The sequence below is a fragment of the Equus quagga genome, chromosome 7 (genome assembly GCF_021613505.1).
Source record: "Equus quagga isolate Etosha38 chromosome 7, UCLA_HA_Equagga_1.0, whole genome shotgun sequence".
Classification (NCBI taxonomy): domain Eukaryota; kingdom Metazoa; phylum Chordata; class Mammalia; order Perissodactyla; family Equidae; genus Equus; species Equus quagga.
In genome coordinates, this window is record NC_060273.1 from 127,008,728 (window position 1) to 127,021,669 (window position 12,942).

A 12,942-nucleotide genomic window follows, 5' to 3' on the forward strand; every position below is an offset into this window, starting at 1 on the left:
AAAATAAGTACTTAACTATCTACTTATTTTGAGTCTGTGACTTTCTTTCCAAATAGTTTCCTATGTATAGAAATGCACATAGACACACAATTTTACACAAATAGTATGATATCACACATCTGTTTTGCAGCCTGCAATATGTTATAACATCTTTCTATATTAATGAAGGTAGACTTTCAATGTCTACATAGTACTGTATTGCATTCCTGTACATTAAATCCTTTAAAATATCAATATTATTTAACAACCAAATTGTTAAGTGTCTGTTCAAGTCTTTTGTCCATTTTTTTTTTTTAAAGATTGGCACTTAAGCTAATAACTGTTGCCAATCTTCTTTTTCCCCCTGCTTTTTCTCCCCAAATCCCCCCAGTGCATAGTTGTAGTTGTATATTTTAGTTGTGGGTCCTTCTAGTTGTGGCATGTGGGATGCCACCTCAACGTGGCCTGACAAGCGGTGCCATGTCCTCGCCCAGGATCCGAACCAGGAAACCCTGGGCCGCCAAAGCGGATTATACAAACTTAACCACTTGGCCACAGGGCCAGCCCCTTTTGTCCATTTTTAATTGGGTTGTTTAGCTGCTTTTTAAAAATCAGTTTATAACAGTTCTTCACAGATTCTGAGTATGTACCCTCTGTCAGATATGTGTTAATGGTGTTTTTTGATGAGAAATTTAAAATTCTGATAAAACCCATTAACCGAGTTTTTTCTGTTATGGTTAGTGTTGTGTTATAAGAAATCATTTCCTTGGGATACAGGGGAAAGAGGGAGAAGCTGGGAACATCTTTCAATTTTATATGTCAATTATACCTCAATAAAGCTGAAATTAAAAAAAGGAAGGAAATTGCTGCCTACCGCAAAGTCATGAAAACGTCTCCCTTTAGCCGCTTCTAAATGCTTTCTAGTTTTAGCTTTCACATTTAGGCCTAAGAGCCAACTCAAACTATTGCTTGTGTACCGTGGGAAGCAGGGATCAAGGTTATTTTTTTCCATGTGGATATCCCTTAAAAATTTACTTCTCAACAGAATACATATTATAATTATTTTATATAATTTTTGTTCCTGAGAACACTTTAAAATAAACCTTTAAGTCATAATCTAAGTGACATTCAGTTGATAAATTTCTCAATATAAAAGAGTTTTCCCTTAAGACTAACATTTAAAAAAATACTATCAACGGTCAAATAATCAAGTAGTAAAAATAATCTTCTGGACAAGTAAATTTTATTTCAAACTTCATCAAAATGCAGTTCATTTATAAATTGAACTTTATAAAAGTAAAGCATGGTCATTTCAGGAAATTTATAAATTAAACATTTTTTACTATGATTTTAAGTTATTCTTTGTTACAATTTTTAAAATTTTATAATTATGAAATTGCACCTTTTGCTTTTGGCAAATAAGCATAGAAAGTGAAGTTTTAGGTGTTACTGCATGCAGTTGGAGCTAAAATTCAAAGTGGAAATATAATTGTTTTCTTTAAGTGTTTACACGTCTGCAATGTTTCATGTTATATCTCTTACTGCTGTCTGTCCATCTATCTATCTATTTACATGATCATATGATAAGTCTAAAAGGAACTAACTTCATCTGTTGAGCACCTGCCACGTGATAAGCATTGAGCCAGATGCCTCCACTCTGTGAATCTCTCTCAATCTTTACAACAGCCTACAAAAGAATCCTAACCCCCACCCACCTACCACTTTATAGATGAATAAACCAAGACTCAATGAGGTTAAATATTTCCCAAAATCTATGGCTAGTAAGGGACGAGACGGGGCTTTGAGAGAAGTCTGTCTGAATTCAAAACCCAAGCTCTTTTCTTTGTACAGAACTACTTCATTCTCTGGGAGAAGGGCTGATAAACAAAAGGCAAATTACATCTATTAGGACATTCATTGGTAAACTACTTTTCAATAAATCCAAGAAGTAACAAGTTTTTCTGAATGCCTTGTTCAGGACTATGCCAGACACTGTAAAGGATAGTTAAGAACGTTCCCTTACTGTGAAGGATTTTATGGTCTGGCTGAGGAGACATAACTGATACGTATGACACAATTAGCAAACAATATTAAACAGTTAAAGTTAACTGTTAAAGTAAGATCTAGAGACCACTGATGTTGTAGACATCTTTGAAGTGGCCTGTGCTGGAGGACATTGAGTTGACTTTTAGAGTGGGACTATACTATGAAGGGTCTTGAAACAGTAGAATTCAATAAAGTTGAATTTAAGAAGACTTTGGAGATTTTTGATTTGGCTTAAAGAAAGAGGTGTTTAAAAGTGTTTTCTTCAGCAGATACTCAGGGTATCTCTGGGTAGAGTGTGAGGAATGGGTCATGAAGAACCAGTTTTTGCAATTCTAGTAATACAACGAGGACCTGGACTAACGTGGTACTGGTGAGAAACAGAAATCAAATGATAGATTGCCAGGAGTAAAATTCTGCTCTCCCACACTATTTTGCCCACTATAGATAAGATGCTATGATCAAAACAAAGATACAAAAAACATATGTAGCTGTCAGCATGCTCCCAACAATATGGAAATTCTAGATTCATCTAATTTAATCTATATTGTTTTCAGTAAATGGATTTGACTTTGTTATGAGAAAGTTCCTTGCCCCTGTGAAAGTTAAAAACATTTTTAAAGCCCTCTTACTCTTTTGAAGTTTCTGAAATAACCAGTTCTCCAGGAAAAAGGAAAGAGGGTGCCATGTTTTTGTGGAATCTCTGTAATGCAAATGCCAACACAATATGATTTATACCTGTGTTATGTATGACATGCGATCCTTTCAATTATCTCCAGTATATCAAAATTATTTCCTATAAAGGGTTTTAAAGCATCATTTTCCTAAATTAGTATTAGACTAGGCCCACTGAAATCTCTTACCAAATCTTCTAGATAAGTACAGGATTCCAAGGACATATGCATAACAGAGTAAGCACTCAATAAGCGTTTTTTGCTTGGATGAATTGGAGCATAAATCAATCATCATAACTCACATGGTAATTAATTCAGACCAAAGTGGAGAAGGATTATGAAACCAAGACATGAAACAGTTTAGAAGAATCTTCTTCTTAGAGATTAACTTTGATTCCAATGGCTTGTTTAAATTCATGGTTTTGTGGTTCCAAGATGTCATAGAAAACTTGCTTTTTGTCAAAATGGTCTCTAATAAAAAGTAAATCTTCAGTGGAATAGTTATCATTTTTTCCAGTCCAAATAGTCAGACTGTACCTGCATTAAAATAAAACAGAATTATATAGTTAAAAGTGAAAGATAAGAAACAGTGACGAGGAATTCCAATAAGGCTAAAAATAGTTACTTTCATTCGTCTCTAACCCAAATTCACACAGATGAAAAAATTAATTAGTAATGGCGGTACTATACTGTTTCACTCCTTCATCAACATCAAAGGGACTAGAGAGAAAAAAATTCACATGGCTGTTGTTTAAATTAGGTAACTGCTGTATCTGAATTACAGGACTGTTAAATGGCTTTAGAAACCAGACTGGTAGCACTGGAAATGGGCCAAATTTGGGACAAAAGAACTGAGGAGATTGTGTTGCTCATCAGGGAATCTGTTTCCTGCACAGAACTGCAGCTCTGCCCAGGCTTCTTCAGTGGCTGCACAGAGTGAGACGCACACCTGCAAGGGCTGTGAGGAGACCCAAGCATCACACTTCTAAGCGGCCCCATTGTCCCTTCTGGGGGTTTTTGCATGAGATACAAGAATGCCAAGAGGGGTCACTAAGGCCAAACAGAATAAATTTAGATCTACTTCTGGAGGTAAAAAGAAACAATAATATATGCAGATTTATTATGGATGTAAGAATATGCTCAGAATTTTAATGTTATTTAAATTTTATATTTTCATCTTTTCTAGTGACATTACTCCTATTGCTTTAGAGTCTAGGAAAATGCAAAGCTGTTAAGTAGTTTCATATTGCTTTTCCCCATAAACATGTCAGAATGCAGGGGAAAATCTCCAAAGCATTTCTTCTACTAATGATAAGAAATAGTCTAACCATGGTATATATTCCTGTTATATTGACACGTTTCTGTCCTTCAGGATGGTGACATCATCCTGAAAATGTAGCAGAGAAAAGTGCTTTGGATTTTGTTCCCCAGCAGTATTATGTGGAAAACCAAAAAGAATTTTTAAACTACAGCTGAGAACACAGAAAAGAAAAAATGAGAATTACTTTAAAAACCTACGTTTTTGCTAAAATGGCATCTTTATTACTTTATTTGAGCACCACGGTGACAAACCTTATAAAAGGACACAGATATGAGTTTAGGTTAAAAGGAGAGCTTTCCAGTATTATTTTTGTCTCTCTTAATCCTCCATTGAATTTAATCTGAAATAGGAAAAATAAAATTGCCTAAGGGTATCTTAAATTGTATTCACTCAAATCAATTCTCAGGTTTCATTTTTTAAGCCCTTTTTATTGTGAAATAACATACATAGGAAAAAATGCATGAAACATAAATGTACATGTTAACAAATTATTATAAAATGAACTCCAGTGTAACCAAAACACAAATCAAGACACGGACCGTGGCCAGCACCTCAGGAGGCCCCTGTATGTCACTGCCCCGTCACACCCTCTCCTGCCCACTGGAGTCCTCACGACCTTGACTTTTGTGGTACCATCTTCGTGGTTTTCTTTATTTTCTTTCGTTATTACTTTCTTCTTGCTAGCCACCTATATATCCATCCCTAAACAATACAGTTTAGTTTTTGCCTGCTAATTAATTTTATATAAATGAAACCATATGGTATATAATATTTTTTTTGGTCTTGCTTCTTTTGCTGAATATTGTTTGTAAAACCTACCCAAGTTGAAACACGTAGCTGCAGTTTATTCATTTTCTTTGGAGAACAATTTAGCCTTATCTACTTAAGTTGAAAATATGAATAACCTATGACCTAGAAATTCTATTCCTACAAGTTGCCTTCCTATGCAACCTTTATAAATGCAGGCACATGTGCACCAGGATGTGTGTGTGTGTGTGTATAAAATACATGACTGCTCACAGCTGCACTCTTTGAAACAGTCAAAACCATGAAACAATCCAACTGTCATTCAATAATAGAGCAAATAGTGACACAGAAATAACAGAATATATAGTTCCTTATAAATTCCGTATTAGAGCCTTTTTGAGTTACAAAAATCTTCCCCAACTTTGTGCCTAACCTGTTCATGTTCTTCCTGGTATTTTTAGATGGAAAAAATTTCTGAATTTTAATCTATTCAAATTACTCAAATATATCCTCTATGGATAGTGATTTTTCTGTCTTGTTTAAGAATTTCTTCCTATCCCCAATTATGAAGATATTCTCTAGTGATATGGTCCATTAAAGCTTGGTTGTTTTACCTTTCATATTTAAAAAAAGACGCTGAAAGAGATGGAGTTAAGAGAAACCCAAAATTAGGGATAGAGGAAAACAAATGGACAATACAACACAAAGGAGAACGAGACAGAGAAGGAGAAGACCCACTTCGTGCAGAGCCATCAGCCAAAGGACAGGAGTTCAAATGGAGGGTGACCAGCAGAACCTAAATGCTGCAGAGGTTAAGAATTTGGCTCGAACACAGTGCGATCCTCAAAGGAGAAATTTCGGGAGAGTAATTGACTGCATAGGAAGAGGAAGGTAAGGAAATTGAGGGGTAGACAACAAAAGATGTGGGCTGGCAGGAACTTCTTATTTGAATATGGCAGCCTTTATAAAGTCAGCACTGCCTCCTTTTTCTCCTAGGAATCACCCAAATGCAGCAAAAAGAACGAAAACAGAAATCTCATCTTCAATGAAATCAAGAAAGAGCTGAAACTGCAAATTACAAAACAGGCGAAAAGGTTCCCGGTAGCAACGGAGACTGAGGCCAGATGGGCGTGTGAGGAGGTAGAGGGCACCTGACCAGGCACGCAGACTACAGAGAAAGCCCACAAAGACACTTCTACATGAGGGCATGTTCCACCCAAACACTTTGCAACACTGGGAGTGGGTCCCTGGATTAAGTTTGGTCCCAAAAAGCAGTGGAATCAAGGAAAGAGCTAACAGAGGAAAGCCATAGTTTTAGGAATCAGCCTGTTCCTGTCAAAACCCACAATTTTAAATTTAAGAGACAGATGAAAGTCTCTACTTAGAGATACTGCAACTGCCCATCTCCATTGATGGAGGAGAAGTCAGAGGCTAAAAAAATGCACACATGAGACTTGGGTCCTCAGGAGCATAGTCCTGGTGCCTCTCCAGACAAACTTTGGGCAAGTAGCTGGTCCAGGAAAAACTCACTTTCTTTAAAGTAGAGCAATCAAAATAAATTTGGCAGAGGTTCTACACAAGAGAGTACAAGAAAACATAAGGGAAAACAAATGGCAAATGGAGAAATAAAAACCGCATCTTTAAAAAACTTTCAGACAGCTGAAACAGATGTAAAACAAAAAGAAAAGAATGCTAGAAAGCAGATGAAAGCCATTACCAAACTTTCTAACTGATGCCATTACCTCTTTAAAGAAAGAACACAAAGCAGAGATATGAGCTCAGGGAAGAAGCTGCAAGATGAAAGAAAACAGATGACGAAACTCTAAGTGGCAGATCTGAGGAAAAAAGTAGAAAATTAATACTATTACAGAAATAAGGGGAAATCTGAAGGTATTCAAGGGAGAACAGATATTGTTGAAAATATTGTACGGGACACAGAAGACAAATCATAAAATCAAGTAAAATAAAATGCAAATAAATAAAAAGAAAAGAAAGTCTAAAGAGAAAATAATAGATACCAAAGATAGGGAAAGGAGAGCTGCATATTCATAACTGGAGTCCCTGAAAGAGAAAACAGTGTTACAAATGCAATAGGACAAGCATTTAAAAATAAAATTCACAGAAATACTTCAGAAAAGAAGAACATTTGAACCTACATATTGAAAAGAACACCACAACCCCTGAGAAAACTGGTGCAGAATGGTCCATATTGAGACATATTCTAGTAAAATTACTGAGCCTCAGAGACAAACAGCCCTTTCTACATTCAGTTCCTGCCATCCTCTCCATCCTCACCAATCAAGTCACTTTTAAGGCAAAAAAATAATCAGGCTGGCTTCACACTTGTCCATGTCAACACTCACACTAGAGAGCAGGAGAGCAACGCCTTCGCAATCTTCCTGGACAGGCCTGTGAGCCAAGAATTTCCAGGCAGCCAATCTACGATCCAGTATGAAGCACAAAGTTGGGCATTAAGAGAGTACGGCCAACTAAAATGAGGTGAGAAGGGGGAAGAAATGCACTAATTTTATTATTGCTCATAGAATTCAATGGGTATTTGTAAAGAAGTAGATCAAGCATATTTTAGAAAGTAGCAGAAATAAATAACAAATAGGAAAAAAAAGTAACTTAAATTATCAGAATTAAAAATATGAAACAAAGAAAATAGCTACAGTGAAATGTTTTTTAAAACTATAACAATAGCAAGTGTACTAGTTTCAAAAAAATAACAGAAACAAGAGCAAACATATCTGTGTTATAAACAAGTGTAAATAAGTTAAATTCTTCTTTTAAAAGAAAAAGACTGTCCAATTAGATTAATGGAAGCCAGGTATCAAAGCATCTGATAAGGAATTTAACAACATGGAAAGAGAGAAGGCTAGAAAGAACCCTGAGGAGTTGGGTTGAAATTGGAAGTATCAGTATGAACTCATGGGTTGTTTAAAAAAACAAACAAACAAATAAAAAATATAAATATACATACACACAGATTAGAAATGGTTATAGATGTATATGTAGGCAGGTGTGTGTGTGTATGTCTGTATAGATGTGTTTATATATACATACGTACACACACAGACCATAATCACACATCTACACACACATATATCCCTCAGCTCTGTCCATTGAGAGGACCTAGAAGCAATGACACCCTAGTAGCAATGATTAAACTCCCAGGTTTTGCTTCCTAAATACCATCTGCCACTATAATCAAGCAGGGATGCTTAAAGGGATGATTTGAGAACTGGGGAAGTAAATGATGAGAAAGTAAATGATGAGCTTGCCAAGAATGGAAGACCTGAAATTTGTCATGAGGAAATATCGAACTGACTCAGATTGAGGACATCTTCGTAATAAAAGGCCTACAGTCTTTAAGAGTGTCAAGTATATGAAAGAGAAAGACTGAGGAACTATTCCAGATTGAAGGAGACTGACGAGAGGGGACAACTAAATGCAATGCATGTTCTTGGAGAGTTTCCTGGACCACAAGGAAATAAAAAGCATTGTTGGAATGGTTGGTAAAATCTGAACGGGGTCTGTGGACTACATGGTAGTGTTGCCTCAATGCTGGTTTCCTGAGAGGGAAGCTGCCTAGTAGCCACACAGAAGAGCGCCCTAGCTGGGGAGGTACACGCTGCAGTACTTAAGGATGATGAGGCATCATGCCAGAAAAAATACAAACAGAAAAAGAGAGAGAGAGAAAATGGACAAACGCAGGAAATGGTGATTTTGGAATCTGGGTAAAGGAGCTGTAGTAATTTTTTGCAACTTTTTGATACGTTTAAAACTATTTTTTTAAAATGACAATAAATCACCCTCAAAAGAGTCAATGAAAAATAAAACTCTATAAATTTATTTTTCAAAGAAAAGAATAAGGCAAAGTTATTCAAGACAAATAAAGAGGAAGACAGTGTGAATTTAGGTTAAAAAATCATTAAATAAGACCAAGGAGATCCTTTAACAATAAAGGTATAATTCTTTTTTTAGTTATATTTCTTTTCCTGAGAAAGATTCTCTCTGAGCTAACATCTGTTGCCAATCTTCCTCTTTCTTTCCTTTTTTTAGGTGAGCCACCACTACAGCATGGCCAATGACACACAAGTGGTGTGGTTCCACACCCAGGAACCAAATCCGGGTTGCCAAAGTGGAGCACCCTGAACTTTAATCACTAGGCCATCGGGGCTGGACCAATAATAAAGGTAGAATTCTTAATGAAGATAAAACAGATATGAATATGCACCAAATAATATATGATGAACGTTTAATAAGCAAAAACTACAAAGGTATGAGAAGAAACAGACAAAAATACTTCAATAGTTGGAGACTAACTCTTTTAGTCCATAAGAGAGCAAATGGCCAAAAAAGTAAAGATGACATATATTTTCATACACGAAAAATGGTACACTCATAAGGTTATTCACTACAGCATTGTTTGTAATATCAAAGATTAGAACTATCCTTTATGTCCATCAACAGGAGACTGGTTAAATAAACTATAAGACACACATAAATATGATGCACCCAGAAAAGAAAAATGAGGAACCTTGAGAAGAGCTCCAAGATGTACTGCTAAGTTAAAAAAAAAGCAAAGAACACAACAGAAGCAAGATATATAATATGCTGCCTTTTGTTTAAAAAGGAGGAGAAAATAAGAATCTATATTTGTATTCACTCTTACATGCACAAAGAAACTACTAACCGTGGTTGATTAATAAACGAACCACTGTGGTCAGTGAGCGGGCAGGACTGGGTGGCGGGGAGAGAGGCTTTTCACGGTATGACTCTGTTCTTTGGTTTTTGAACTGTGTGAATGTATTACTTATTCAAAGGATTAAATTAAAAATGTTTTTAAAAGCACACAAAAAGGAGGGTATAAGACTTAACATAACTAATTATGTATGTTAATGTGTCACAGAAACTAGTAGTCTTACTCCAACATCCATTCTCCTTTCTTTCTTACATAACGATCCCCTGAATTCTAACTAGACCCAAGGTTGTGCAGAATAACAGCTCCATGCCCAGCTGCACCTGCACACAGGTATCGGCACATGACTAAGTTATAGCCAATGGGCGTGTGCAACTTCTAAGCCATGCCCTTAAAAGAAAGGGCCATGACCTGAGCTTCTCTTTTTCCCTCCTTCCTACCAACTGAAATTCAGACATGGCAGGAATCGATCTGACCATATTCTGAGGTCAACATCCTAAGGAAAGCAGAGCACCAAGACAGAAGGGTTCTGGGTCCCTGACACTGTGGAGGTGCCAAACCAGCGCTGGACTATGTAAGCTTTCCCAGTTACGTGAGAGAGAAATAGACTTGTCTAAGCTGTTGTTAATTTAGGTTTCCCCTATAACAGCCAAACCACATCCTCATACAATACATGACTCAGACAAATATCCAAGCCATCAAGACAACCTTAAGATAGTCCACAAAGTAGAAATAATATAGACATCATCTGATTACAATACAATAAACCTTGAAAACTATTAACAAAGCCAAAATAAAAAAATAATTCTACCACCTACATGCCTAAAACAATTTCTCTTAGACAACTTTTGAGAAAAAGCCACAATTGCAGAATATTAATGAATTAACAATGATGAAAATCTACACACTGGAAACAATGGGATACAGCTAAATCAGTGGTCAGAGAAAAAAGTTTAGTCTTATATACTTATATTAATAAACAGAAAAATGAAAATAAATAAGTTGAGCATCCAACTCAAGAAACTAGAAGAAACTATGTAAAGCAGAATTTCAAAAGATAAAAGGCAGAGATCAGTGAATCATAAACCAGAAAAATAAATAAATCCAAGATCTGGTTCTTAAAAAAATGAGAGAGAAATCATTATCCAGTTTAATCAAGAAACAAGGGGGAAAACTCAAATAAACAAAATAAGGAAACTACTTTAATGACATAGAAGAAACTGAAAGAATAAGAAACTATTTTAATCATCTGTACGTAAATAAATTTTAAAACCTGGATGAGATGAACAATTTTCCAGGAATATACAATATATCAAAATTGTCTCCTAAAGAAACAGAAAATCAAAACAGACCATTTACCACGTGAGAAATAGCAAAGACTGTATGAGCTAAGCTTCCCCCAAACCAGTGGGTTCAGAGGGTTTCACTGATGAGTTTACCAAAACTCAGGAACAGGCCATTTCAATGCTATTTTTAACATCCCAAACACATAAAAAGAAGGAAAGGTCCCTAGTTTTTTTAATGAAATGTACTTGATACTGATACCTAAAACTGAGAAAGAAAAAAAAAATTCAGACCAATCTCATTATCAAATGCAGAAATTCTAACTAAAATATTAGCGATAAAATTTAGCAGCACCTTAAAAGAATGACAAATCATGATCAAGTGGGGTTTATTCTGGAAACGTGAGGATGGTTCAATATTATGAAATATTAATATAATTTATGTTATTAATAGATATATGGAGAAAAATACGGTTATTTTCATAGAAACAGAAAAGGCATTCAGTAAAAATCCAACATCTGCAGGAGCACGGATACTTCACTGTATGAGTGTCAGCTTCCCTTACTCTCCACGACATAGTCAATTATCAAACCGGGTCTTTTTCTGGATGACTTGTGAAAATTTTTTATTTGTTAGAATTCTTTGTATCTATCTGATATATGTAATTGAGGATATTTTTACCAGACTCTTTCCATTTTTATGTATTCAAATATAGGAAACTTTCCTTTTATAGCTTCTAGATTTTGTGCCTTACTAAGATAGGTCTTCTGCATTCTGAAACTATATAAACAATCACCTCCTGCTGCTTCTTTATGCATTTATGTTTGAGGTTCAAGTCTTTAATTCATCTGGAATTGATTTTGGAGTGTGGACTCAGGAAGGTGCCAGCTTTGTTTTTCCTACATGGTCAGCTTGTTGTCCCAACACAGATTGTTGAACTTTGGCTCCAATGACTTGAAATGCCAGTGTTTTCCTATCTTAAGTCCCATGGTACAGCTGGGTTTATTTCTGGACTTTCCCTGCTGTTCTATTGACGAGTCTATTAAAAAGACAGTATCAAAATTGTTTCAATATCTGTACCTTTGTAACATATTTTAAAATTTAACAGGTGGTCCAACTAATTTTTATTACATACTAAAATAATAAAATTTTTATATGGAAAAGACTTCTGAAATTATGATAGAATTCAAAGGGAAACTATTTTATCCACTTGCAACTTTTCGTGAATGTATAACATAATGAAAAAAACACCACACATTCACTGGGCACCCAACATGGGCAAAAACTTTTGTGAGGAATAGCGGTGAAAGACACGACGTGAAGTAAGTTAAGGCTCACCCAGGAGCTTTCTTCTGGTGAGGGAGTCTGCGCTCACGGAACCAGTGTTCCTTCTCTCCATCTCTATCTTCCTCTCACACACAGGCTTTACATAATCAGGTTTCCTCCTCTTTCTGTCTCTGTCTCTCACACATACTCACATGCACACACTACACTGTTAAACTTACACATACCTGTGTGATTTCTTTAACAGCCAAAGTAACTGAGAACAAGACTGCCGGACTAACGCTGCTCTGACAGGAAACGTCACAGGCTGGTTTAGCTCATTGCATATATATTCCATCTCTTTCACCATTGTCCAACTGTAACCTGAAATGAAAAGAAATTTAACTTTTCTAACTGGAATCCTAAAATTCAATTAAATAAAAAACTAAACTACTGGGGCCGGCCCGGTGGCGCAGAGGTTAAGCTCGCGTGTTATGCTTCTCGGCAGCCCAGGGTTCGCCGGTTCGGATCCTGGGTGCGGACACGACACCACTTGGCAAAAGCCATGCTGTGGTAGGCATCCCACGTATAAAGTAGAGGAAGATGGACATGGATGTTAGCTCACGGCCAGGCTTCCTCAGCAAAAAGAGGAGGACTGGCAGTAGTTAGCCCAGGGCTAATCTTCCTCCAAAAAAAAAAACACTAAACTACCTATGAATAGGTAACTTCACAGGTAATTCATAAAAATTTCCATTTGGAGTCAGAGTGAATTAAAATATCACTTAATGGAAGAAAATATTTTGAGTGGAAAATGTAGACAAAAAATTAAATCTAAAATCATGCCATGAGTAACCTAGAGCAAATTTAACAGCAAATGAAAATTCTAAAAAGCATTTACTAATCTTTCAAGTACAAAAAAAGCAAAT

At 36.0% G+C, this 12,942-nt stretch overlaps 1 protein-coding gene across 4 annotated transcripts in view; it reads right to left on the reverse strand.

The window, feature by feature from the left end:
• Positions 1 to 1,205: 1,205 nt before the first annotated feature.
• The window catches only part of FAM151B (family with sequence similarity 151 member B), a 35,324-nt gene continuing 23,587 nt past the window's right edge, over positions 1,206 to 12,942 (reverse strand). For all 4 annotated transcript variants that reach the window (XM_046667627.1, XM_046667629.1, XM_046667631.1 and 1 more), the window contains 2 exons: positions 12,265 to 12,400; positions 1,206 to 3,233 (listed from right to left, as the gene is read on the reverse strand). In XM_046667627.1, the coding sequence (XP_046523583.1) occupies positions 3,074 to 3,233; positions 12,265 to 12,400 (296 nt within the window). In that variant the 3' untranslated portion in view covers positions 1,206 to 3,073. The remainder of the gene's footprint in view (positions 3,234 to 12,264; positions 12,401 to 12,942) is intronic.